The sequence below is a fragment of the Myxocyprinus asiaticus genome, chromosome 21, assembly GCF_019703515.2.
Source record: "Myxocyprinus asiaticus isolate MX2 ecotype Aquarium Trade chromosome 21, UBuf_Myxa_2, whole genome shotgun sequence".
Taxonomy (NCBI): domain Eukaryota; kingdom Metazoa; phylum Chordata; class Actinopteri; order Cypriniformes; family Catostomidae; genus Myxocyprinus; species Myxocyprinus asiaticus.
The window spans coordinates 17,873,327-17,898,591 of NC_059364.1; the positions used below are offsets into that span (position 1 = coordinate 17,873,327).

General features: G+C 38.2%; 1 protein-coding gene across 3 annotated transcripts; it reads left to right on the forward strand.

The window, feature by feature from the left end:
- Positions 1-7,538: 7,538 nt before the first annotated feature.
- mapk8a (mitogen-activated protein kinase 8a) lies at positions 7,539-25,251 on the forward strand. Of its 3 annotated transcripts, none has more exons than XM_051648228.1 (12): positions 7,539-7,726; positions 10,389-10,557; positions 10,659-10,788; positions 10,901-10,959; positions 11,152-11,290; positions 12,929-13,094; positions 15,484-15,555; positions 18,531-18,713; positions 19,390-19,514; positions 20,692-20,755; positions 22,642-22,719; positions 22,941-25,251. In XM_051648228.1, the coding sequence occupies exons 2-12, from the start codon at positions 10,436-10,438 to the stop codon at positions 23,084-23,086; spliced, it is 1,284 nt and encodes a 427-aa protein (XP_051504188.1). In that variant the 5' UTR covers positions 7,539-7,726; positions 10,389-10,435; the 3' UTR covers positions 23,087-25,251. The 3 variants fall into 3 exon arrangements, with proteins under 3 accessions (XP_051504188.1, XP_051504187.1, XP_051504189.1); XM_051648227.1 differs by lacking the exon at positions 15,484-15,555 and adding an exon at positions 18,251-18,322; XM_051648229.1 differs by lacking the exon at positions 15,484-15,555 and adding an exon at positions 18,251-18,322 and having other exon boundaries at positions 23,016-25,251.
- The last annotated feature ends 14 nt before the right edge of the window (positions 25,252-25,265 follow it).

Consider the following 25,265-nt stretch of genomic DNA (forward strand, 5'->3'; position numbering starts at 1 on the left):
TACAAAGTCTCGCTATGAGGGAAAAAGGCTGCCGAGGGCAAAACGGGTGGCGAGACATCTTCTTTCAATATTTCCAGAGCTATTGGAAGAGGTTGCGCTCACCTGGAAGGATAAACCTTTCACAAGCAAAATGCCCATTCAGGGGGGATCCGCGCCCAATGTAGAGGGAATGGAGAAGGAAGGTCTTCTCTGCATGCCTCCCACCTGCACCCCAGGTGCACGCCGGCTGCGAATCCTATGTTACCATCGAAAGCAGACCGGTTTAAGTCAAGCATAACGGGACACACTTATAAATTAGTCGTTCTCTCTTTATTGGCTTTGAATGCTAACCCCATGCTGACCGCGTACCAAGCAGAGCTACAAGACTACGTGTCTGCCATGCCAGGTCAGGCACAATGGGATGAGATCTGTGTCGTCACGGACCTCACATTTCAGAGATGTGATGTGCAAGCTGCGGGCAAGGCCATGGTCACTATAGTCATTCAGGTGAGGGAGTCATGGCTGAACCTAGCCAACCTTTCTGATAGGGAGAAGGAGGCCATTTTGGATGCATTGGTTGTTTCAGAGGGGATTTTTGGTGTTCAGGAGGGAAAGAATTGCAAAATTCCCAAATGTTCTGCAAACAAAACTAGGCTGGGGACATAGGGCAGTCAAGAGAGCGAGAGATGGTGCAGTGGCACTTTATAGTCTCAATACTCAATAAAGTTTTTACTGTCCCCACAAAAAGTGTTGCAAAACAAAGTGCCCCAAAAATGTTGAAAAATATATTAATGAAACATTATAATGAAACATATTAGACGCCAAGTGCTCACGCATACGTAGTACAGAGCCCATGTGTTCCCACAGTTCAGCCACTAGATGGTGCCAGAACACTACATATAAACAATTGGCGAGCGTGTACAAAATCCCTCTGGGTGTTGAGAATGATAAAATACGGGTACAGACTGCAGTTCGCCTCTCGCCCCCTACAATTCAGAGGACTAATTCACTCTCAGGTATGGTGAGCATCAGCTCATGTTCTTCAGAAAGAAAATTAACCCTCTGCTGAACAAGAAAGCAATAAGAGTGGTTCCATCTGAAAAAAACAGAGTGGTTTTCACTCAAGATACTTCCTAGTTTCAAAGAAAGGAACTTGGGTTCTCCGTCCCATACTAGATCTACGTGTACTGAATAAGTATTTAAGGAAGTACAAGTTCAGAATGCTCACTCACTCAACTCTCTTGAAATAATATAAATATATATCCACCCCACAGGGGTGGTGTATGAATATTTAGTCCTACCTTTCGGCTTGGCTCTCAATCCAAGGGTCTTTATCAAGTGCATGGAAGCGGCTCTAGCTCAGAGAAAAAGGCATTCGTCTCGCTATATACATAGACGATTGGCTGGTGACAGCACAGTCGGAGTGCATAGCGAGAGAGCATACAGTGATGCTTATGGAGCATTAACAAAAACTGGGTTTAAGATTAAACACAGAAAAGAGTGTATTAATCCCCACACAGTCCATTACATATCTGGGGCTCTCACTGTACTCTGTGACATTCAGAGCATGGCTGTCAGAGGAAAGAGTGATGAGATCCACTCAATGTTTGGCCATGTTTCGGAGAGGAAACAGCCCTCAGACTATTAGGGCTAATGGCCTTCCACTAGGCCGATTATTCATGAGAGTGTTCCAGCATTAGGTAGTCTTTCTGAGACTGGATCCATTATGTCATTCTCGGAGGAGAGTGAGGGTAACACTGGCAGTGGTGCTGGCGTTGCGCCATTGGAGATACCCCGCCTTTTTGTTTAAGGGGGTGCCCATGGGTGTTGATCAGGCCAGGAAAGTCATAACGATGGACGCATCACTTTTCAGGTGGGGGGCCACTCACAAGGGCAGAATAATAAATGGGAGATGGGATCGACATCTCACCAATCACCATATAAGATATCTGGAAATGCTGGTGGTTTTCCTAACTCTGAAGCATTTTCTCCCCTTTTTTGAAGGGGCATCATGTTCTCATGAGAACAGACAACACTACAGTGGTAGCGTACATAAACCGGCAAAGAGGACTCAGGTCGCTCCTTCTGCACACGTTGGCATGCAAACTGATTCTATGGGACAATGCCCAATTCTTGTCCCTGAGAGCCACGCACATACAGGGAATTATGAACCGGGGTGCTGATTTGCTGTTGAGGGGGTAATCCTCTTTACGGAGAGTGGAGATTGAACAGAGAAGTAGTCGAGCAGATCTAGAACCGATTTGGCAAGGCAACTGTGGATCTGTTCGTGTCTCAGGAAAATGCCTAGAGCCCTCTGTTCTTTCTCTAAACAAGGATCAGAGTGCACCATTGGGAATATATGCGCTGGCGCACAAATGGCCTCATATTCTTCTTTATGCGTTTCCTCCGATAGCGTTGATATCTCCAACCCTCTCCAGAGTGAGAGAGAAGGGATTGAGAGAGATCGTGTATTAACTGCTCCGAGTTGGCCGGGGAAGTACTGGCTGGCTGAGATCATACATCTGCTATATGAACAGCTGTGGCCTCTTCCACTACAAAGAGATCTGCTGTCACAAGCACAGGGAGAGATTTTTCATCATCATCCAGAGCGCCTGGCACTGTGGGTCTGGCCCGTGAGTGGTTCAATTTGAACGCAACTGGTTTACCTGACAGTGTTATTAGGACCATACAGAATGCTAGAGCATTGTCTACAAGATCTCTTTATGAGTGTAAATGGGGCATGTTCGAGCGGTGGTGTGCAGATAAGCTTGAGGTTCCTTTTAAATGTTCAGTGGCAGTCATACTATAATTTCTACAAGATTTGATAGATATGGTAAAGCATTCTCAACCATTAAGGTGTTTTTGGCTGCTATATCAGCATGTCATATAGGCTTTGACATCTCTTAGTGTGTCACTTTATGAAAGGTGGACATCGCGCTCTCCCAGTCTCAAAACCGCTTTCTCCCTCATGGGACTTATCTATGGTACTTGATGCTATTTCGGTGTCTCCATTTGAGCCACTGGACAAAGTTGATTTTAAAATATTGTTGTTCAAGATGACACTATTGTTAGTGTTGGCTTCAGTTAAACACAGTAAATTCTGCGTGTATGCAATTTATGCCAGAGGACGCAAGTGTTATATTACGTCCAAACCCTGCATTTCTGCCCAAAGTCATTCAGTTCACTGTTCCTCTTGAACTTTTTGTCCACCACCTTTTGCTGTATTGGTACAGCAAAGGTTGAATTCATTATGCCCGATCCGTGCACTGCGCATTTACACAGAAAGGACTGAGAGGTTCAGGGAAAGTGATCAGATGTTTGTATCTTGGGCGAACCCATGCATGAGGGAACCGATCACCAAACAGCGGCTTTCGCATTGGATAGTGGAAGCGATTTCTTTGGCATATTCCAGTAAGGATTTTATGGCCCCAACTGGTTTATTGTGCACATTCCACAGGGAATGTCTACATCGTGGGCCTTCTTTAAGGGGTTTCGATACAGGATGTTTGTGAATCGGCAAGCTGGTCTTCACCGCACACATTTGCAAGGTTCTATAAACTGGATGTCACTGCACAGACATTAGCGCATGCTGTCCAGACACAAGTGTCATGTCTGCCATCCAATAAGGGCTGGCGTAATGTTATAGGGATTCTGAGGAATACGCAGAAGGGGCGTATCCCACAGTGAGACACAGGGGCGGACTGGCCGTCAGGAGCACCGACCATTTTCCCGGTGGGCCGATGGGTAATTTGGGCCGGCACGTTGCTACGCATGTACTGGCATGTCCTACAGGCAATATATAAGCGGCTGCTCTGGGCTCCAACATGCCCATGTGGACCCCATTACAGAGTGAATTTTCTAAAAACTCTGTAAGGTAAAGATAATACAATGGCTTTTATTTTGGAAAACTGTAATGACTTTTATTTTGAAATTACTTACACATCATAGCGCAATTCTGTTTATGCGCATTTACTCTGTACCTCATGTGGACTTCATTATTTGACATACAAATCACGATAATGGCGACAACCAAAGACAACATATTAAGTATAAGATGAGATCTGAATAATCACAAATTGACAAATAACAGCAAGTTACAACAAACACAATAACAGCAGTGGATATAAAATCTGCAAACAGTAAAGCTATGAGCAGTACATAGTAATTTGCATAATTTATTCATACCATAGGGAGCTGAAGTACGGCTTGCTGAATAATGCTCACGCCTGATAAATAAGTGGAAAATAAGTCATGAAAAATATTACTTTGTAGGTACTTGAGGCTTACTTTGTTTAAAGGATAGCAGAAACAGTGCTTGTCAAAGCATAGGGCTTTTCACTTGTTCTCAAGAATAATCTGGGGAAGGAATTAAAACACTGCAGATATTTAAATGCAACAAACTCAAATTGAGTGAAAATATGAGCAATTAATCTGCAAAATATCTGCAAAGTTCTACACTTCAAAATGTATGTTTATTTTGTTTTACATACACTGGTGGCCAAAAGTTTGGAATAATGTACAGATTTTTGCTGTTTTGGAAGGAAATTGGTACTTTAATTCACCAAAGTGGAATTCAACTGATCACAAAGTATAGTTAAGACATTACTGATGTAAAAAAAACAGCACCATCACTATTTGAAAAAAAGTCATTTTTGATCAAATCTAGACAGTCCCCATTTCCAGCAGCCATCACTCCAACACCTTATCCTTGAGTAATCATGCTAAATTGCTAATTTGGTACTAGAAAATCACTTGCCATTATATAAAAAACACAGCTGAAAGCTATTTGGTTCATTAAATGAAGCTTAACATTTTGAGTTGCCACAGTATGCAATAGACTGGCATGTCTTAAGGTCAATATTAGGTCAAAAATGCCAAAAAAACTGAAGATTTCATACAAAGGTGTACACTACAGTCTTCAAAGACAAAGGGCAACTTGCTCTAACAAGGACAGAAAGAGATATGGAAGGCCAGATGTACAACTAAAAAAGAGGATATGTACATCAGAGTCTCTAGTTTGAGAAATAGATGCCTCACATGTCCTCAGCTGACAGCCTCATTGGATTCTACCCACTCAACACCAGTTTCATGTACAACAGTAAAGAGAAGACTCGGGGTGCAGGCCTTATGGGAAGAATTGCAAAGAAAATGCCACTTTTGAAACAGAAAAACAAAAAGAAAAGGTTAGAGTGGGAAAAGAAACACAGACATTGGACAACAGATCATTGGAAAAGAGCGTTATGGATCTTAACCCCTGTGCAAAAGGCGATAGAGAGAGTGTCAGAGCGCTGTCGTGCTAGCCAGTATGGGGACTTTTATCATGAAACGCGCTTATCGCGGATAGCCGGAAGAAACGCTGTTCATTACTCGGAGATCGGCAGACTGCCTCCGCCACTGCTCGCGATCGGGTTTTCTGCTTAAACTAGTGTTGGAGACGTGCATCGTCATTAATATCAGCCACAGTTTGGATGTAATTTGTGTTGTGTGCGTCCTATAAGAGAGAAACCACACCGTCCACCACAATCATACATCTCATGCTTCTACTGATATGTACCCAGCCCTCTCAAGAAGACAAGATCTGTGAAAGACAGTACTTAAGTTCTCCCTCTAACTGGCTCACGCCTCCCATCATTCTCAGCAACCTGTGTATGCTTATTAGCAGTGGTCCCAGAACCTATACTGAGCAGAGAGTATTCATTCCTCTGGTTGTTTCCAAGGAGGCCTCCTTGTCTCTATCACATACACCACTTTGGGCCCACTGCAGTCCTCAAGTCTATCTGTCCACATCCTTGTAGTAGGAACTGACTGATGTGCATGTAAAGGCTGACTCCCCTCTCTGATTTGATTATACTGCATCTGTGAAAATAAACCTGTTCAAACTGCTACTTCCCTCTGTGGTGTTCTGACCGACACACCTGGTTCACTGCGATTCAAGCTAGCCCTAACAGTATAAGGTAGCCCTTCGCTACAACCCCATTGAGCTTTTGTGGGATCAGCTAGTCTGTAAAGTGTGTGAGAAGTGCCCGACAAGACAGCCACATCTATGGCAAGTGCTACAGGAAGTGTGGGGTGAAATGTCACCTGAGTATCTGGACAAACTGACAGCTAGAATGCCAAGGATCTGTAAAGCTGTCATTGCTGCATGTGGAGGATTTTTTGATGAGAACTCTTTGAAGAAGTTTAAGAAGTTCTGAACAGCAATTATAATAGTAATTTTTCACATTATTAATGTCCTGACTATACATTGTGATCAGTTGATTGCCACATTGGTGAATAAAAGTACCAATTTCTTTCCATAAGAGCAAAATCTGTTCATTATTCCAAACTTTCGGCCACCAGTGTATATTTATATTTGTTTATATTTATATATGTACATATTCTGGCCAACTTTTTTTTTCTTTTCTTTTTTTAAATAAACATTTACACATTGTTATGTGTAACTGACATGAAATTTTAAGCATTGTCATCAGTGTCCTGCTGTGTGACATTTTCTTCATCTAACTATTTTAAACAACATTTTATGATGTTTATATATATATATATATATATATATATATATATATATATATATATATATATATATATATATATATATATGTCATATTTTCTGGTTGGTCAGAAAAACTGTAGATAATAATACAGACTAACTGCACTGGATGCTTCACTATTTGTCTCACTCCGCTTCTCCTAATTCCTGGCATTCCAAAGAGTGGTGGAGATTTTGATTCACCATCTATTTTGATTTCACTGGCTGATTCGTTTAGTAATATCAGGAGATGGCATATTTACTCCAGTAGGTGGCGAAAAATGAGGGTCATTCAATCATTGACTCAACTAATTGTTAAAAACACAGTCATTCATCACCGAAACAATGAAAGTAAACGAGAATGATTCATTCACTTTAAAGATTCATTTAAAACACTGATTCATTTCCGAACAAAACATCACTAGTTCAAAACAATACTGAGAAGAATGCAGAGATGTGCTTGATGCTTTGGCTTCATTTAACTGTTTTCACTGGCGGAGAAGAAATGCACGAACTAACAGGCCATTTTTTGTATATTATTTGTTTATTAAACTGTTGTATAAAAGCAGTCTCACACTCTGTTGTTCCAGTCTGTTTTTCTTTTTCTCTGGCCTGTCATGTCCCTCCTCCAACTCAACACACTTATAGAAATCTTTATAGCCTATTCATGCCAATCAATTTGGAGATAATCAATACCCATGCCTTAATGGAATATAGCCTAATTTATTTTGTGTGCAAAAATAAATACTTACCTACTGTACCTACTTGTTCGATGTTAAATGATGAAACAAAATAAAGTTTTTTCAATAGTCTACAGAACCATGAATTTATTACATTAACATTATAATCTAGCTCAGTATTGTTGAACTATTGAACCTAATTTAGACATTAGATTGTGTATCAGTCTCTGCATGTGCATTCAGATTTATAGAAAGAAAGAAAGAAAGAATTCTATCTGTAATATCTATGAATAGACTGATATGATTCCACGGAAGCGCGTGGGGGTTTGATGACGTAGAGCGCATGTCGTCTGCAGCGCACGCGAGGCCTGCTGCCAGCGGAAGAAAGCGCTTTCAATTCGGTGAAGTCATGTGGAAACCACCGGGAGAATAAGCGCTATTAATAATCGATACAGCCTTCACCACATCATTTCTGAAGAGTCTGGTTATTGAAGTGGCTTTAAGGACACAGGGAGTGTTGTTGATATTTCAATCGCAGCAGGTAAGCGAGCGTTTTAAAGGTGGTTTTAAAGCCTGGCATTGTTTCGCCGTGGGGGAGGGTGTCTGCATACATCACAGCTGATTTTTGTTTCCGTTGAATCAATAACTGTCGCTGTTTGGAATGTCGGGGATACATTGTGTCTCTGAAATGTAGCAACTGATAAATGAGCAGGGCTCCGCAGGTTAGGTGAGATTGGTTACAATGTTATTTGACAAGCTGCTTGCATTACCAGTCACTCACTGTAATCGTTCTATACTTCGTATGTGTGTTCTGGAAAGAATTTGACCAGGAACCTTATATTTTATTAACAAATTATCTATAACATTTGAATGTGACTTGGTTTGTTTCTGATTGTAGCCTATATGCCATGCTTGCTGATCACTGTTCAAGACTAGGTACAATTTTATAGGATAAGCCATGTTATTACTTGTATACATACAGTCGTATTCATCTTGAGTGTGTGTGTGTGTGTATATATATATATATATATATATATATATCCTGAATGAAAATATTTTAAATGTTACTTCTAAATGAATTGGCAGCATGCTGCTTTATAACTGCTTGACAGAATTTGCCCATTATATCTGTCTGTTAGATGAGTAAAATCGTCACAATTATAAAAATAATAATAATAAAAAAGTAAAATCAAAACATCCTATTTAGAAATGTTTAATTGAGCTTGCATAGAGTTAAATGTAATTGTTTGGCATACTACAAACAACCACACAATTCTGCCAGTTCTTCTTCTCTAGCCAGTGTACACTAGCTAATACAATTTTAAAGCAGTTGTCTTTTTAGATCATTTTGTTTCTATTGCAATACACTGTGGTACATATTAGGAGTTGTGTTTTGAAATGATTCTCGTTTTTCTTTGCAATCTGTTTTGCTGAATAGTTGTCATGCAGCCTTTTTTTTTGCCCCTCAAGAAGAATAAATTTACTACAAGATTTATCTCCAATTAATGTCATCCTATACTGTATCAAAACAGTGTTTAGAAGAAACCACCTGGTTTTCGCTAGTCCTAGCCGTTATTAAGATCTGATTTAGAAATTGTTTTACGTGATGAACTGGTTTGGCTCGGTGCATGCCTAGAATTCATAATTGTTTAAATTACAGCTGCAAAATTGCCTTTGTATCAAAGAAGTGTGTAAATAGATTTTTAACTAGCTTGACTGCACACATTCTGTACCATATGATATTACACTCACTAACTCATGATCTAAGGTTGTCCATGAACAGGGTTGGGAGGGTTACTTTTGAAATGTATTCCACTACAGATTGCAGAATACATGCTGTAAAATGTAATTTATGTATTCCGTTAGATTACTCAAGGTCAGTAATGTATTCTAAATACTTTGGATTACTTCTTCAGCACTGGTAGATTTTTTCACTTGTTTTGACTATAAAAACTCTGTCAGTACAGTGACAAAATACACATGTTAAAAATACATTCTCTGAAAAACCTAAATATCTTATGCAGTGTTATTTCTAAAACAAGATAAATCAAATTGATCTTGTTTTAAGGATTTTTAGATATTTTTATAGGAAAACAATAAAAAAATTATTATCAAGAATATGATTTTTGCCCTAATATCAAAGGTCTTACTAGAAAAAAAGAAATTATGATCCAACATGAATTTTCTTGATAAAGAAAATATGATCGTGCCTGGTAACGTGCATGTAAAATGGCTAGAAATAGCATTTTGGCTTAGCGTAAAGCTGACAATTTACACAAGGTTTATTTCTATTTCTTCTGCTCCAAACTTACTTCAAACTTACTTCTCTGTCTGCTCGTATGAATGTAACACATCATAAGAAAGTGTTTCACTGCTGTTCAATGTTTTCCATCTGAAAGGACTAAATATTAAATAAAACAAATGACAATAAAATGCAAAGTAAACTCTTCAGTAATCCAAATACTTTTTGAATGTAACTGTATTCTAAATACCAATGATTTCAATTGTAACTGTAGTGGAATACAGTTACTTATATTTTGTATTTTAAATACGTATTCACGTTACATGTATTTCTTTACTCCTCAAACCTGTCCATGAATCAGATTTTGGCAAAATCTTCCTAAAGTCTCTCTCTGTTGCTATGGATCCAAACTGCCATTTGTTCTCGCATTCATGTTCAGACGTATTCAGTGCTACTTCCTCTCATCACTGCAAATTGTTGCTTTTTCATTTCTGTGTGGCATGACAGAATAAAACTGTCCCTGGCATGATGCCATATGCTGAAATAATGTTCAACCAAAAATTTGGAAGCATGTTCCTGTGAAAGTGGGTCTTGCTGTTTGTACTGCTGTTCTTTTTATATTAACTCCGGTTAAGAGCCATTAGGATGCTGCCCTACTCTTTATACCGATACTTTGTGGTGTATGACTCCCCCTTTACCGTGTTTGTGTGTTTCTAACAGCTGTATGCTATATTTACTTTCTTTTTTCATGGCACAGAGATAAAGCTTAGAGCCAAAAAAAGAGGCTCTGGACCACTCTGTGCTGCCCTTTCACATTATTCTGCTGTGCCAGGCAAAAAGATAATGCACCCTCCTAAAATATGATGTTTTAGGCTAGAGGCATCACAACAATTGCAGACATCATCTTTCAGTATTATAGTATATTTTGATTTATTTCCCCTTTGTTTTGTTTTTGGTCAAGGTTCATTAAACTCTGCCTCATTTGGATGCTCGGATATCGACTTCACCATGAACAAAAATAAGCGAGAAAAGGAATTCTACAGTGTAGATGTCGGTGATTCAACATTCACAGTGTTGAAGCGGTATCAGAATCTAAGACCTATCGGCTCAGGCGCTCAGGGAATAGTCTGGTATGTTGGAGAGCACCAATTCCACATATCCTACTCAAATCAAGGACATTACACAGTCGCCACATCTTTTCATCTGATCTCTACATCCTTTTCTCTTTCAGCTCATCATATGATCACAACCTTGAACGAAACGTGGCTATAAAGAAACTTAGCAGGCCTTTTCAGAATCAGACTCATGCCAAGCGTGCATACAGAGAGTTGGTGCTCATGAAGTGTGTCAACCATAAAAATGTAAGTGTCCAAAATAGGTCATAACATGTTGCATACAGCGGGAAACTTTTACCAATCACTCATCCAGCAAGGTACAAGCCCACTAATGCTTCTGTCTTCTTTGCATTCCCAGATCATAGGCCTCTTAAATGTTTTCACACCCCAAAAATCATTAGAAGAATTCCAAGATGTGTGAGTACTCTTAAATGTAATAGTGCAGAATACATATAGAGGAAGCAGGTTGTGTATTTCTATCATTTAGCAGAAAAAAGTCAGAACCGAGATGAAAGCCCCCCCTTTCTCTCACCCCCCCCCCCTCGCTCTCTCTTACCCCCATTACACCCCTTTTGGCCCCTCCCCTTCCCGCCCCTTCCCCAACGACAGTTACCTAGTAATGGAGCTGATGGATGCAAACCTTTGCCAAGTCATTCAGATGGAGCTGGACCATGAGCGTCTGTCCTATCTGCTGTACCAGATGCTGTGCGGAATAAAACACCTCCACTCGGCGGGGATCATCCACAGGGTCTGTACTCTTTAGCCTACAGTCTCTCTGTCTAAACAAAAACACTGCCATACGCAGCCAAGGTTGCACTGACGGCGAAAAGCTTAATCAGTTAAGGTGAGGGAGGGGGAGGGTTTTCATCCCCATGGGCTGATTACAAAAAGCCAGTCCTCTGCCTGCCTGACTGCAGCTGCTGCTGTGGACTGCATTGCGCTGTTGAGTCAGGGACGTGTTGAGAGGGGACAGGAGGAAAGCGATCAAGTGATCCTCAGTAAACATCGCACTCCTCTAGTCCTGGATCACCTTGACTTTACCTCTGTCTTATATGATACATTATTTTCATACAGATGTGACGAGAGACCTTTATGTAACTGCATCTGTACTACAATGAATCTTATTGTACAAGGTAATTTCGCATTAAGAGCAACCTTTGCACATCCAATATTTTAATTTTATCTGTAACTATGGTTAATCAAGATTTAGCCCACATGAATACACAGTGTCACTCAAATCCATTAATCTCATACACATCCAAGTCATTTTTGTTCAAGGTTAAAAATGTGGCAAGACATATTTATGAAACAATGAAAAGTAAATTACAGGACATTTGTTTTTACAGTTTAGCTCCTTGAACTATGTAGATAGGTACTTTATTGATCCCATGTGGGAAGCTGGGGTGTATTCGCAGTCAGAAAATCAACACCGTTCCGTACATAGAGCGTGCTAAATATAATACAATAAATACAAGAAAATTTGGAAAAAGTCAACATTATAAACATGATGCTTAATATGTACCATATACATTACAATAAATGCCAATATTATAATAACATTTAAAGACAAAATCACAGGTTACACAACACATTTTAGAGGTTTAGCACAATAGAAAGTATGCATCAGGGTCAGAAATTTGCCCCGAAATCCAAAATATGGGGGCAAAAATGCCCTGGTAATGAATTGTTCTGTTTTTTATTTATAACATCTGATATTGTCTGTTATCTTATTATTCTATTATAGTCTTAGTTATGCATATTATGGCATAAAATATGAGTTGGATGTTGATTTAATTCTTAGGGTAAGAAGTGATAAATTCTAAATTTTGAAAATTTGTGTTAATGACTTGATTAAATTTATTTATTTGACATAAACACTGTTTATGTTTAACAAAATATGCCTTCATAAAGGTAAAAAATGCCCCTGAAATACAGGGGGCAAATATTGCCCCTTGTGTATGTAAAAGTGAATTTCTGACACTGGCCTGCATAACAAGTAGCGTTTGCACACATGTATTAAATTACACATTGATCTGTGCAATTGCTGTGTTTTTGATAAATTTTTAATCAGACAGTGCCTAAGTGAAACCAAAAATAGTAACTGCTTTAGCTGACTGCTGTAAACCTTTCTAAAGCCCACACAGTATAAAACAGCTGATGACAGTTATATCAACAATTATTCATGGAGTATTTATGATAATCTTATACTTAAGACTCCCTACATTTTGACATTTGCAATCACCCAGAAATGTTACCCGTTTCTTAAATGCAGCTGTCACAGAACTTGTGTTACATATAGGTTCATTTGAACAATTGCAGTAAAAAAAAAGAATAATTTGTTAAATGCAAAACTGACTAATGTTCTGTCCCATGTTTTTTTGAATAGGATCTGAAGCCCAGTAACATCGTAGTGAAGTCTGACTGTACCCTGAAGATCCTGGATTTTGGTCTGGCCAGGACAGCCGCCACGGGTTTGCTGATGACACCATATGTGGTGACACGTTACTACAGAGCCCCTGAAGTCATCCTGGGAATGGGATATCAAGCCAATGGTCAGTGCTGCTGACAGGCTGCAGAATGCCTAGTTGGCACATCCTGTGCATGCTTAACGGCTAATATCATCCTTATGTTGCAGGTCTCATTTAACACTTTAATTGACCCCTCTGATGCTTTCTTTACGGCTTTGTGGTTTCAGCACCAAAAAAGTGTTCAGGGTTTAGAATGGTTAGGAATTATTTTTGTTTATTTGAAAACAACTTTCTTTAGCTGTGTTTACATGGACCCTAATAATTAATTTTTAATCTGACTATCCCAGTCCAAATAAAAAGGACTCATGTAACCACGTTAGTTGGAATAAACTGGCCAATCCCGAAAATATTAACCATACGCTCGATCGGATTGCTTTCTGCAGTTGAGACTTTCTGTTTATGTTCATTTCTGATGCAGGATAATAAAAATTATAATAGGAATAGGTATGGAAGTATATTAATGACAACTGTCTTTGAAACAAAAAAGCATGCTTATAATAATAAAAATATTGAAAGGAATAGGTATGGAATTATATTAATGACAACTGTCTTGGAAACAAAAAGGCACGCTGAATTGCACTAATTAAAAAAATAAACGCATTGCATTAACAGTGCTTGCATTTTTGGGGGATGCAATTACATATGGTTGTATTTTTAAAGGGATAGTTCACCCAAAACATTTTCTCATCATTTACTTACCCTCATGCCATCCCAGACATGTATGACTTTCTTTCTTCAACTGAACACAAAGAAAGGTTTTTAGAAGTATATCTCAGCTCTGTAGGTCCATACAATGCAAGTGAATGGTGATCAGACCTTTGTAGTTCTGATAATCACATAAAGGAAATGTAAAAGTAATCCATATGACTGTAGTGGTTAAATCCATATCTTTAGAAGCGATATTATAGGTGTGGGTGAGAAACAGATGCAAGTCCACTTTTTTATTTTTTATTTTATTTAAATTTTTTTTAATACTGTAAATGTCCACTTTCACTTTTACATCTGAAAGCCACATGTTTTGCCTGTTTAGTTTCACTTTCACATCTGAAAGTGAAAGTGGAGATTTAGGGTAAAAAAAAAAAAAAAAAACTATTTAAATTTTCTCACCCACACCTATCATATAGCTTCTGAAGATATGGTTTTAACCACTGGAGTCGTATGGATTACTTTTACATTTTCTTTATGATTTTTTGAGCTACAAAGGTCTGATCACTATTCACTTGCATTGTAAGGACCTACAGAGCTGAGATATTCTTCAAAAATCTTTGTTTGTGTTCAGCTGAAGGAAAAGTCATACACATCTGGGATGGCATGAGGGTGAGTAAATGATGAGAACATTTTCATTTTTGGGTGAACTGTCCCTTGAAGCTGTGAATATTTTAGCTGAAAACTTTTTGCGCACAATTTCATCATTAAAAATTCAGTAATAAATATTCACCTTCCAACATTCAGTTCCAAAAAATTTTGTTTTTTAAGATTTCATCTTTATTATTCAACAGGTAATATTCGGTCCATTATATTTTGCTTTGCAAATTCACCTCTAAAATTTCAATGGTTAAAATTCGATTGCACCACCAAGTGGTGAAGCCTAGTAACAGAGAGTCAAGATTGTGCATCTGCACTCTACTGCTTTTTATGCAGTGCCAGGATTTACAAGGTTGAATTTCCAACTGAATTTTAACCACTGATATTTTAGAGGTGAATTTGCAAAGCAAAATATAATGGACAGAATATTACCTGTTGAATAATAAAGATTAAATAAATAAAAAAATCAGAATTTTTTGAGCATAGTTTTAAATTGAAATATTCACAGCTGAAATATACAACCATATGAAATTGCATCCCCCAAAAAATGCAGGCACTGTAATGCAATGCATTTATTTTTCAATTAGTGCAATTCAGCCTTCTTTTTATTTCAAAGAAATTTGTCATTATAATATTTCTATAAATAGGAATAACAGGAATTATAGGAATAGGAACAATAAGTTTATGGGGAGGAAGGGGCAATTGTGCTGCTTTGTAAATGAAAGCACCACTGCACAAAGCATCATGTGCTCACCGTTCTTCTTTTCAGTACCTGATTTAGAAGAATATTACATTGAAGTTGCTGCTTTAAAAGAAAGAACAGTAGCACTGGTAAAAAGGTTGGCTAGCAGGCAGTCTCTGAAACTGCTTTAAACAGTACGTTTAGAATCATCATTCCGGAAAAAAAAAAAAAAAAGTGTCTATGTAAATGTAGCTTTTGATAAAATGTGTAGCCTATTTCGTTTGTATGAGCATGAGTTATGACTTGGTGGTTTTCTCATTGATTTTATAAACAAAACAAGCGCTTATGCAATAGTGCAAATATGCTAACACCCCCTGACTTTCTGCTTAACTGTTTTCTCTCTTTTCCTCTGCTGCACACGCTTAGTGGACATTTGGTCTGTGGGCTGCATTTTGGCAGAAATGGTCCGTCACAAAATCCTTTTTCCGGGGAGGGACTGTATCCTTAAGGCATACGAGTAAAAAAATACATCAACGACCTCTGGACGTCTGTTGTCATTTTGAGAAAACGTCATTTTGTTCACAAGGAAGAGGCATGCAGCACATGCTGCAGTAAATGTACTGTATTCCCTCACGTGTTTGAAGATTCCATATATATTGTATTATTTCATTACGGTCTTTGTTATGCATGCTGTGTGTTCATCATGCAGTAGTCAGTTGTTTTGGCTATAGCTGACATCAAAGACCTTTCTATTTGTTGGTATATTTCATTCCATTTATTTCAGTTAAGTGGCAGCTTGGCTTGACTGGTGCTTTGAACCATCTTGACACATTTCTGGCTAATTCAGGAACATTTGGATTTACCTTTAGTTGAACACCACAAGAGTAGGCTTTGAATCTCTTACTTAGGAAGGACCCTAGGTTTTTCACTTAATGGCCATCTACTAGTTGGTCCTTTTGTTTTGACACTCATCCAGCAATTCTAGTCATTTTGTTCTGCTCCCTACCATAATGATAAGGGTCTGAAATTGACTTGGTTTCATATTCTAAAATAAGTCCTAATTACTGAGCCTGTTGCACTTATATAAGATCTGAAGGTTTTGTTCTCTCTATGGTGTATTTGGGATTTATACTGGGACTATACAGGTGCATCTCAATAAATTAGAATATCGTGGAAAAGTTCATTTATTTCAGTAATTCAACTCATTGTGAAACTCGTGTATTAAATAAATTCAATGCACACAGACTGAAGTAGTTTAAGTCTTTGGTTCTTTTAATTGTGATGATTTTGGCTCACATTTAACAAAAACCCACCAATTCACTATCTCAACAAATTAGAATACATCATAAATTTTTTTTGTGAATTGTTGGCCTTCTGGAAAATATGTTCATTTACTGTATATGTACTCAATACTTGGTAGGAGCTCCTTTTGCTTTAATTACTGCCTCAATTCGGCGTGGCATGGAGGTGATCAGTTTGTGGCACTGCTGAGGTGGTATGGAAGCCCAGGTTTCTTTGACAGTGGCCTTCAGCTCATCTGCATTTTTTGGTCTCTTGTTTCTCATTTTCCTCTTGACAATACCCCACAGATTCTCTATGGGGTTCAGGTCTGGTGAGTTTGCTGGCCAGTCAAGCACACCAACACCATGGTCATTTAACCAACTTTTGGTGCTTTTGGCAGTGTGGGCAGGTGCCAAATCCTGCTGGAAAATGAAATCAGCATCTTTAAAAAGCTGGTCAGCAGAAGGAAGCATGAAGTGCTCCAAAATTTCTTGGTAAACGGGTGCAGTGACTTTGGTTTTCAAAAAACACAATGGACCTACACCGGCAGATGACATTGCACCCCAAATCATCACAGACTGTGGAAACTTAACACTAGACTTCAAGCAACTTGGGCTATGAGCTTCTCCACCCTTCCTCCAGACTCTAGGACCTTGGTTTCCAAATGAAATACAAAACTTGCTCTCATCTGAAAAGAGGACTTTGGACCACTGGGCAATAGTCCAGTTCTTCTTCTCCTTAGCCCAGATAAGACACCTCTGACGTTGTCTGTGGTTCAGGAGTGGCTTAACAAGAGGAATACGACAACTGTAGCCAAATTCCTTGACACGTCTGTGTGTGGTGGCACTTGATGCCTTGACCCCCAGCCTCAGTCCATTCCTTGTGAAGTTCAGCCAAATTCTTGAATCGATTTTGCTTGACAATCCTCATAAGGCTGCGGTTCTCTCGGTTGGTTGTGCATCTTTTTCTTCCACGCTTTTTCCTTCCACTCAACTTTCTGTTAACATGCTTGGATACAGCACTTTGTGAACAGCCAGCTTCTTTGGCAATGAATGTTTGTGGCTTACCCTCCTTGTGAAGGGTGTCAATGATTGTCTTCTGGACAACTATCAGATCAGCAGTCTTCCCCATGATTGTGTAGCCTAGTGAACCAAACTGAGAGACCATTTTGAAGGCTCAGGAAACCTTTGCAGGTGTTTTGAGTTGATTAGCTGATTGGCATGTCACCATATTCTAATTTGTTGAGATTTGGTGGGTTTTTGTTAAATGTGAGCCAAAATCATCACAATTAAAAGAACCAAAGACTTAAACTACTTCAGTCTGTGTGCATTGAATTTATTTAATACACGAGTTTCACAATTTGAGTTGAATTACTGAAATAAATGAACTTTTCCACGACATTCTAATTTATTGAGATGCACCTGTATAATCTATTGGATTTACAGCGTACATTTGGGAGATATATAGGTGGGTCAGGTTAGCTTTTAGAGCAAAGGGAGTAGTTCTCCTACAAAGGCCTACATCAGAATTTAGACACCTGCTTAAAAATAGATTTATTGCACAAATAATTTATTCTCAATGCTAAAACAAGTTCGATGAGTCACCATTTTGAGTCACAAGATGAGTGTAAATGGTCAGCCTGTAATGCTTTATACAGAATGTTTCCGGTTTATTAATAGATCTCTGTTTTGGGATCAACATATCTGTGTTACTTCTATGTTCCATCATCAGTGACTGTTCAGTGTGTCATCTTGCTAATTTCTAAAATCACGCATGCCTGACTTTACCTGCTAGACATGGCAGATTCTGCATGACGTACATGATTTTTGCCACCTGGTTTCCTCTTCATTTTGTCTTTTTAATTGTTAAGCTCTGTGTTGCATGCTAATTTCACTTTCATTTCATTTTTCAGTTGATGTGTGGTCTGTTGGATGTATCATGGCTGAAATGGTCAGAGGTAGTGTGTTGTTTCCAGGTACTGATCGTATCCTTACCTGTCATCCATTCCATGGTCATCAATTCTCTATTACTTTACATTTCATTATATTTCATGGAAAAAGTTTAATCTTTAGTTTTTAGGGCATGGACCTCCAAAATGAAATGGTGCAATGTAAAATGTTTGTGGTAAGCCTGCAAGCTCATTTTAGAAATGATAAGCTTATATACATTTTCTTAACCTCTAATGTGTGAAGATATTGATCAGTGGAACAAAGTCATAGAGCAGCTTGGAACACCATCGCAAGAGTTCTTGATGAAACTCAACCAGTCTGTGCGGACCTATGTTGAGAACAGACCACGCTATACTGGATACAGCTTTGAGAAGCTGTTCCCTGATATCCTATTCCCTGCTGATTCAGAACATAACAAACTGAAAGGTACAACTGCTTAATGTTTAACTGAAATGTGTGACATTATTTTCTGTAGCTTTTTTTGTACTCTGAGCAGCTGTGTAATCTGTGCTTGCAAATTTGGTCATTAAGTGTATAAATGCATATGACAGATAAAATGACAGATTTCATCCCTCACTCAACTGACTCTCATATTTGTGTAGTTGATATGAAATGCTTTTGGGATGTTGACATGCTTTTACTATGGATGTTTTAAAAAGCATTTTTCTAATTCTTCTATAATTATTATGCATGCAGCTTTTGTGACCTCATATTAATTGAGACACTACGTGGAATATTTGTAGGTTACTTTTAAAATGTAATTTGTCTCACTGCTTGACCATATAAAATGAACCAGTGAAGGCAAAAATGGTGATTAAAAATTTTATGAAATGGTGACTAGTTACAGGACCTAAGATATACACATTCCCTTATACATTCACATACATTTTTACCTAAAATCTTTGTTGATTTAAAAAACAAAATAAAAAAATCTATGAACACATTATGCTTCAACTACCCACCAACCTAATTCATCATTCAGAGTGCATTCAGACTGAAGTGGCCTGAATGGTCTACTGTGATTGAGGTGACATGTCAAGGTCACTTGAGCACAAAAGCAGCCCCAATTAACTCTCTGCGCTGGATGTAATTTGTTCTGCAGCAAGCCAGGCGCGGGATTTGCTGTCTAAAATGCTGGTGATAGACGCATCCAAACGAATCTCTGTGGATGTAGCTCTACAGCACCCCTACATTAATGTGTGGTACGACCCAGCTGAAGTGGAAGCGGTAAGCTTATGCGCATGCACACACAGACTACCAATCGATCACTGTCAATTATGCATGCTGGCATCCAGCTCATTGTTATTTCAAGTCCTTGTAAAACATTAAGGCCTTTGTACTTTGAGAGCTTTTTAAAAAGTGGCAAAAGTTAAAGACCCCATGAAATCGATGATGAGCGTGAATTTTCTTTACTGTGTTGACGTATCTCTTATGTAGTGTAAGATGAGGCATCAATATTCTTGGTCTGTTTTCCGGAAGATAATGGTATTTTAAAAGCGTTAATCTGCTGAAGGTGAATTTTTACAACTTTTTGGAGTTTACTAGCATATATTTGACTTAAAAGTTGATAGACATGGACTAAAATCTCCAAAACTCCAATTTGTATTTCATAGTGGCTTTAAAGGGATATTTCACCCAAAAATCTAAATTCTCTCATCATTTACTCACCCTCATGCCATCCTAGATGTGTATAACTTTCCTCCTTCTGCAGACCACAAAGATTTTTAGAAGAATATCTTCGCTCTGTAGGTCTACACAATGCAAGTTAATGGTGACCAGAACTTTGAAGCTCCAAAATTTCTTAAAGGCCTCATAAAAGTAATCCATAAGACTCCAGTGGTTAAATCTGTCTTCAGAAGCGATATGATAAGTGTGTGTGAGAAGCAGATCAATATTAAAGTCCTTTTATTTATTTATTATTTTTTTTTTACTATAAATCTCCACTTTCATAATCTGTCACATTTTCAAAGCAGAGATTTATGGTAAAAAAAGGACTTAAATATTAATCTGTTTCTCACCCACACCTATCATATTGCTTCTGAAGATATAGATTAAAGCACTGGAATCGAATGGATTACATTTATGTGGCCTTTGAGATTTTTGGAGCTTCAGAGTTCTGGTCGCCATTCACTTGCATTGTGTAGACCTACAGAGCGAAGATTTTCTTATAAAAACCTTTGTTTGAGTTCTGCAGAAGAAAGAAAATCATACACATCTGGGACGGCATGAGGGTGAGAAAATTTAGATAATTTTCATTTTTGGGTGAACTATCCCTTTAATGATGGAGTCTAAAGCTCTGGCAAATTAATTTCACAGAAGCTGATGGTTTCAGACTGAAAGGTCTTCCGATTAGCATGTATTCAACACATTTTGATATGGTAACTGATTTTCTGTCTCTCTGCAGCCACCTCCTCTGATCACAGACAAACAGCTCGATGAGAGAGAACACACGGTGGAGGAGTGGAAAGGTAGCTTGTTCATTTTTTTTGCTACCTTTAAAGTTCACTGACTGAAATCTGATGCAAAGAAAAGTGCCCAAGGTTGTTGAACATCATTTGCCCGTTGCACACGCATTTGAAATCTTGTCTGCTGTAGTCACCTAATGGAATAGTGTTAATAGGCCCCTCTGCATGTTTAAATGTCTGACGGCAGTTGCTTAAATTAGAAAGATTGATATTTCTTTCAACTCATGGAGAAGAGCATGTGCTGTTCAACTTAAAGCTTGCCAGTTTCCATGACAGTTCTTTATCCGTCCATTGAGTGTTCAGGAGTAACTAAAAGTAGGAACGTCACTAAACTAAATTTTTCAGTAGTGTGACAGTAGCTCAGCTGTTTTCAAATCAGCCAGTAACAAGCTACTTTTTCCAATGAGTAGCAATGTAAAGTGACAACTCTAATCAAACACACTGTCCTTAATTGTCATCTCTCTTAACCCTTGTATTGTGTTCATTTGTACTAACACCTTTTGTGCTAACCAAATATTTTTCTTTGTTTTGTTTGGTGGACATGTTTGTGTATAAGTGTGTGCAGTGTGTAGATATGATCACTTGTTCTCTGTTTTGAATCCAATTTGACAGTTGTTTAAAGTCTTGTTTTCTTGGAGATATTGGGTTAATCTGTCATTCATAATGCAACAGAATAGTTTGCCAAGGTTGCTGCTTAATGAAATGCCTTAATGAAAGTTGACAAGTGTCAACTTGTTGGGGGCCTGGGTAGCTCAGTGGTAAAAGACGCTGGCTACCACCCCTGGAGTTCGCTAGTTCGAATCCTAGGGCGTGCTGAGTGACTCCAGCCAGGTCTCCTAAGCAACCAAATTGGCCCGGTTGCTAGGGAGGGTAGAGTCACACGGGGTAACCTCCTCATGGTCGCTATAATGTGGTTCGTTCTCGGTGGGGCGCGTGGTGAGTTGAGCGCGGATGCCGTGGTGGATCCGCGTGAAGCCACCACACGCGCTATGTCTCCGTGGCAATGCCTTCAACAAGCCACATGATAAGATGTGCGGGTTGATGTTCTCAGACATGGAGGCAACTGGGATTCATCCTCCGCCACCCGGATTGAGGTGAATCACTACGCGACCACGAGGACTTAAAAAGCGCACTGGGAATTGGGCATTCCAAATTGGGTGAAAAAGAAAGAAAAAAAGGTGTCAACTTGTTTGAAGATTGGGTGTGATTTGATTTTTTTCCAATTCTCAGGAAAGTGTCCTGATTTTAAGAGCAAATTGAATAATTTGAATTCCTTTAGTGATATGGGGGTATCCAAATTATTTAATTGACCCTTTATTGTGTATTCTAGTTGATGTAGTTGGCAGGTCATATTTTTTTGGGTGGGTTTTAGTTCACTTTGTGTATAAAGGTTTCCAAAATGTTTTGTCCAGGTGTTTGGGTCACAGATGGGAATTTGTTTTTCTTTTTTAGACTTATTTAAATTGTTCCATAATTCCCAGAATAAATTTTGATCAACTGCTTCCTCAATCTTATTGAGCTTTGTTGTCATATGTTCAGCTCTTTTGCTTTTTAGCAGTGACTTGCACTTTTTAAGAGTTTGTTGATAGGTGGCATGTGTTTGTTGGTTTGCAGGGTCTCTGTGTTTATTTGATAACAATCATAGTTCTTTTCTGTTCTTGACATTCTTTGTCAAACCGTCAGTTTTAACTATTCTCTTTTTACTCCTGTTCATTTTGATTGTTTTCAATTATTTGCTGGCAATTGTGCAAAAGATTTTGTTTAATTGTTTTGTTGCCATATTGATGTTTTTCTCATCTTCTCCAAATGTGGTGAAGAGAAACTCATCTATCATGTCCTCTCTCTCTCTCTCTCTCTCTCTCTCTCGTCTTTATGTTTTTCTTCCACAGAATTGATCTATAAAGAAGTGCTGGAGTGGGAGGAGCGGCTGAAGAACGGTGTGATTCGAGGTCAGCCATCCCCTCTAGGTTAGTTAGACAAGTTTCTCTTAAACAGAAAAGATTTTAAGATCCATTTGCTTATGTTGATATTTTTTATTCACTAGTTGATTTTTGTGATTTAAGTAGAACATTCACTGTTTTAGAGTTTTCATCACACATTTCCATATCTATACGGAGGCTGTCCTTCCATTAGCAAATAATTGCATATAATGTGCAGGTAATCTGACTGACTGTTTCACGTAGCACAGGTGCAGCAGTGATCAATGGCTCACCCCAGCCCTCCTCATCCTCCTCTATCAATGATGTCTCTTCCATGTCCACAGAGCCCACCGTGCCCTCGGACACAGACAGCAGCCTGGAGGCCTCCGTGGGACCTTTGAGCTGCTGCAGATGACTATCACCTTCCCCTGGAGTTACTGTGTGTGTGGCATGGTATCAGATTTAGGCCAGTCTAATTCTTTATTTCAGGTCCTGTATGGCTTTTTTGAGTTCTGCTCTGGACGCTGTAAATTATTACACAGTTTTATCTTTTTAGCCAATGATAGTAAGATATTTGAAGCTCCTTAACAAATCTCTTCTTTTATAAGCTACAGCTAGAGTATTTTGTCATGATGTATTAGAGTGATTTTGGAAGGTAATCTGTAAAGATTGAATTGCTAATATATTTTCTAAAATTAATTTATTTTCCATTTTTTTTTTTTTTTTTTTTTTTTTCTCTGGTCATATTAGGACATGGAAATCCTTAGAAACAAATCCACTATAGTATTTTCAAATACACAATCATGTTGCACAAAATGATATCAACATGTTAGAGTTATTTAAGTACATTTTGGCATAACTTGCTAAAGGTGGCTTTTCCTGGGTAATGTTTTCTATGTTTGCGCACAACACATTTTACTTACATTTTTTACAATTTCATTTAGATATAATCACTCACGACATTAAAAATATTTTTATATGGACATTGTTTTATGTCAGGCTGCATTATTTTTTTTTTCAGGAATATTTTTACTGCTGGTTATTTTCCTGGTTTACTGTGAAATGTGACGTTCTTGTGTGTATGTTTCTGATGTTCCTTGTTCGAATTGTTCTAGATTGTCTAGGATTTCAGCACCTTTTTATTTGTGTTTAACCCCTACAAAATCTACATATGGATCAAACATTGATCAACAATAGCTGTACAGTGATTGTCTCAATAATGCAATTTTTTTTTTCTTTATATACAGTCCAGTTTATAAGATGAACAGGTTAGTTTGATGACTTTTGGATCATCAATTCACAAAGCTGGTAGATCAGTTGTTTTCCTAATTTTTTTTTAATTTTTATTTTTTTACACAGAATGATTGAAAACAGACAAAAATGTCTGCATTTGTTCATTTCTAGCATATTCCATTACAATAATGGTACATAACAGTGAAATGAACCAAATTTGGAAATAATTTATTTCCACATAGTTACACTTTGTTAGTGTCTTTCTTTTTATTATTCCCCATCAGAATGGAAAGTCTTTAATGGCACGTAACGTGCTGTAAATGAACGTGAGCTACTGTATTGAGGACTATGTGTGTGCATTGTAACTTGTGATATTGACGACTTAGGAGCTCTACACAATATTTGATGAAAGATTAAGATGCATTTGTTTTTTTAATGTGAGGAAGAACGTTGAATAGACCTGAAGTTTTTTGTTTTGTTTTTTACTTGCACACAGGGTAAGAAAAGAAAATTTTGCTATTACTTTATATGGTTTTTTTTGTGTGTGTGTGTGTGTGTGTGTGTGTGTGTGTGTGTGTGTGTGTGTGTGTGTGTTTTTTTTTGTTTGTTTTTTTTTGGGAAGTGCTCTTAACAGTGGCAATGATATTTAGCCCTACTGTACATACTTGCATGGGAAGCCAGAGCTACTGTAACAGCATCAAGAACTGAAGCTTCTCATGTGGTACATTTTAGGCATGGAACAGCTGATAATGTTTGAGAGTCGAGTCTGAACTACCTCACACTGACGCCATACAGCTCACATTTTAGAAGTATTACTGTAACGTTTATTTTGTTTTATCAATTTATTAAGATGTGCTTGTAAGGTGATGTGTTAGAAATATTTAAGTGTCTGTGGAGTTTGTGAGTGTGAATCTGTGAGAATGTTCTGCATGTATGTGTGTGTGTGTATATACTTCAATGAGTGAGCATTCTTGTAAACTCTGCTGTTTTTTCTTCTTCAGCTTATGTTCAAAGCTCTCGACATCTAAGTTCAAAGGTTTGGAAGGATTCTGTCCATGTTTTGCTTTTTTCCAGGAAAAGAAATTGATGAAATGGAGAGAAAAGCATCTCGTCCCCAGTTTCAACAGCGGGCAGTACAGTATCTTGCATGGCCTGCTTAGCATTTGATATTAAGTAAAAAAAAAAGAAAATAAAAAAAGATTATGGTGCTGAGTTTATTAGATTTCTCAAACTGCTGCAGTTGTTTTGTAGGGTTAGCATATTACCACCTCATTTGAACGCACTGAAATTCAACTGTGTTAACATCATAACAACTGGAAAAATCGAAATAAACCATTGGAAAATTGGTTTCTTAGTGTGTC

Bases quoted from the DNA above. Each gene is read 5' to 3' on its own strand.
- mapk8a (XM_051648228.1), top strand. From the start codon at position 10,436: ATGAACAAAAATAAGCGAGAAAAGGAATTCTACAGTGTAGATGTCGGT. The intron at 20,756-22,641 runs GTAGCTTGTTCA...TTTCTTCCACAG, and splicing joins CACGGTGGAGGAGTGGAAAG to AATTGATCTATAAAGAAGTG. The intron at 22,720-22,940 runs GTTAGTTAGACA...CACGTAGCACAG, and splicing joins AGGTCAGCCATCCCCTCTAG to GTGCAGCAGTGATCAATGGC.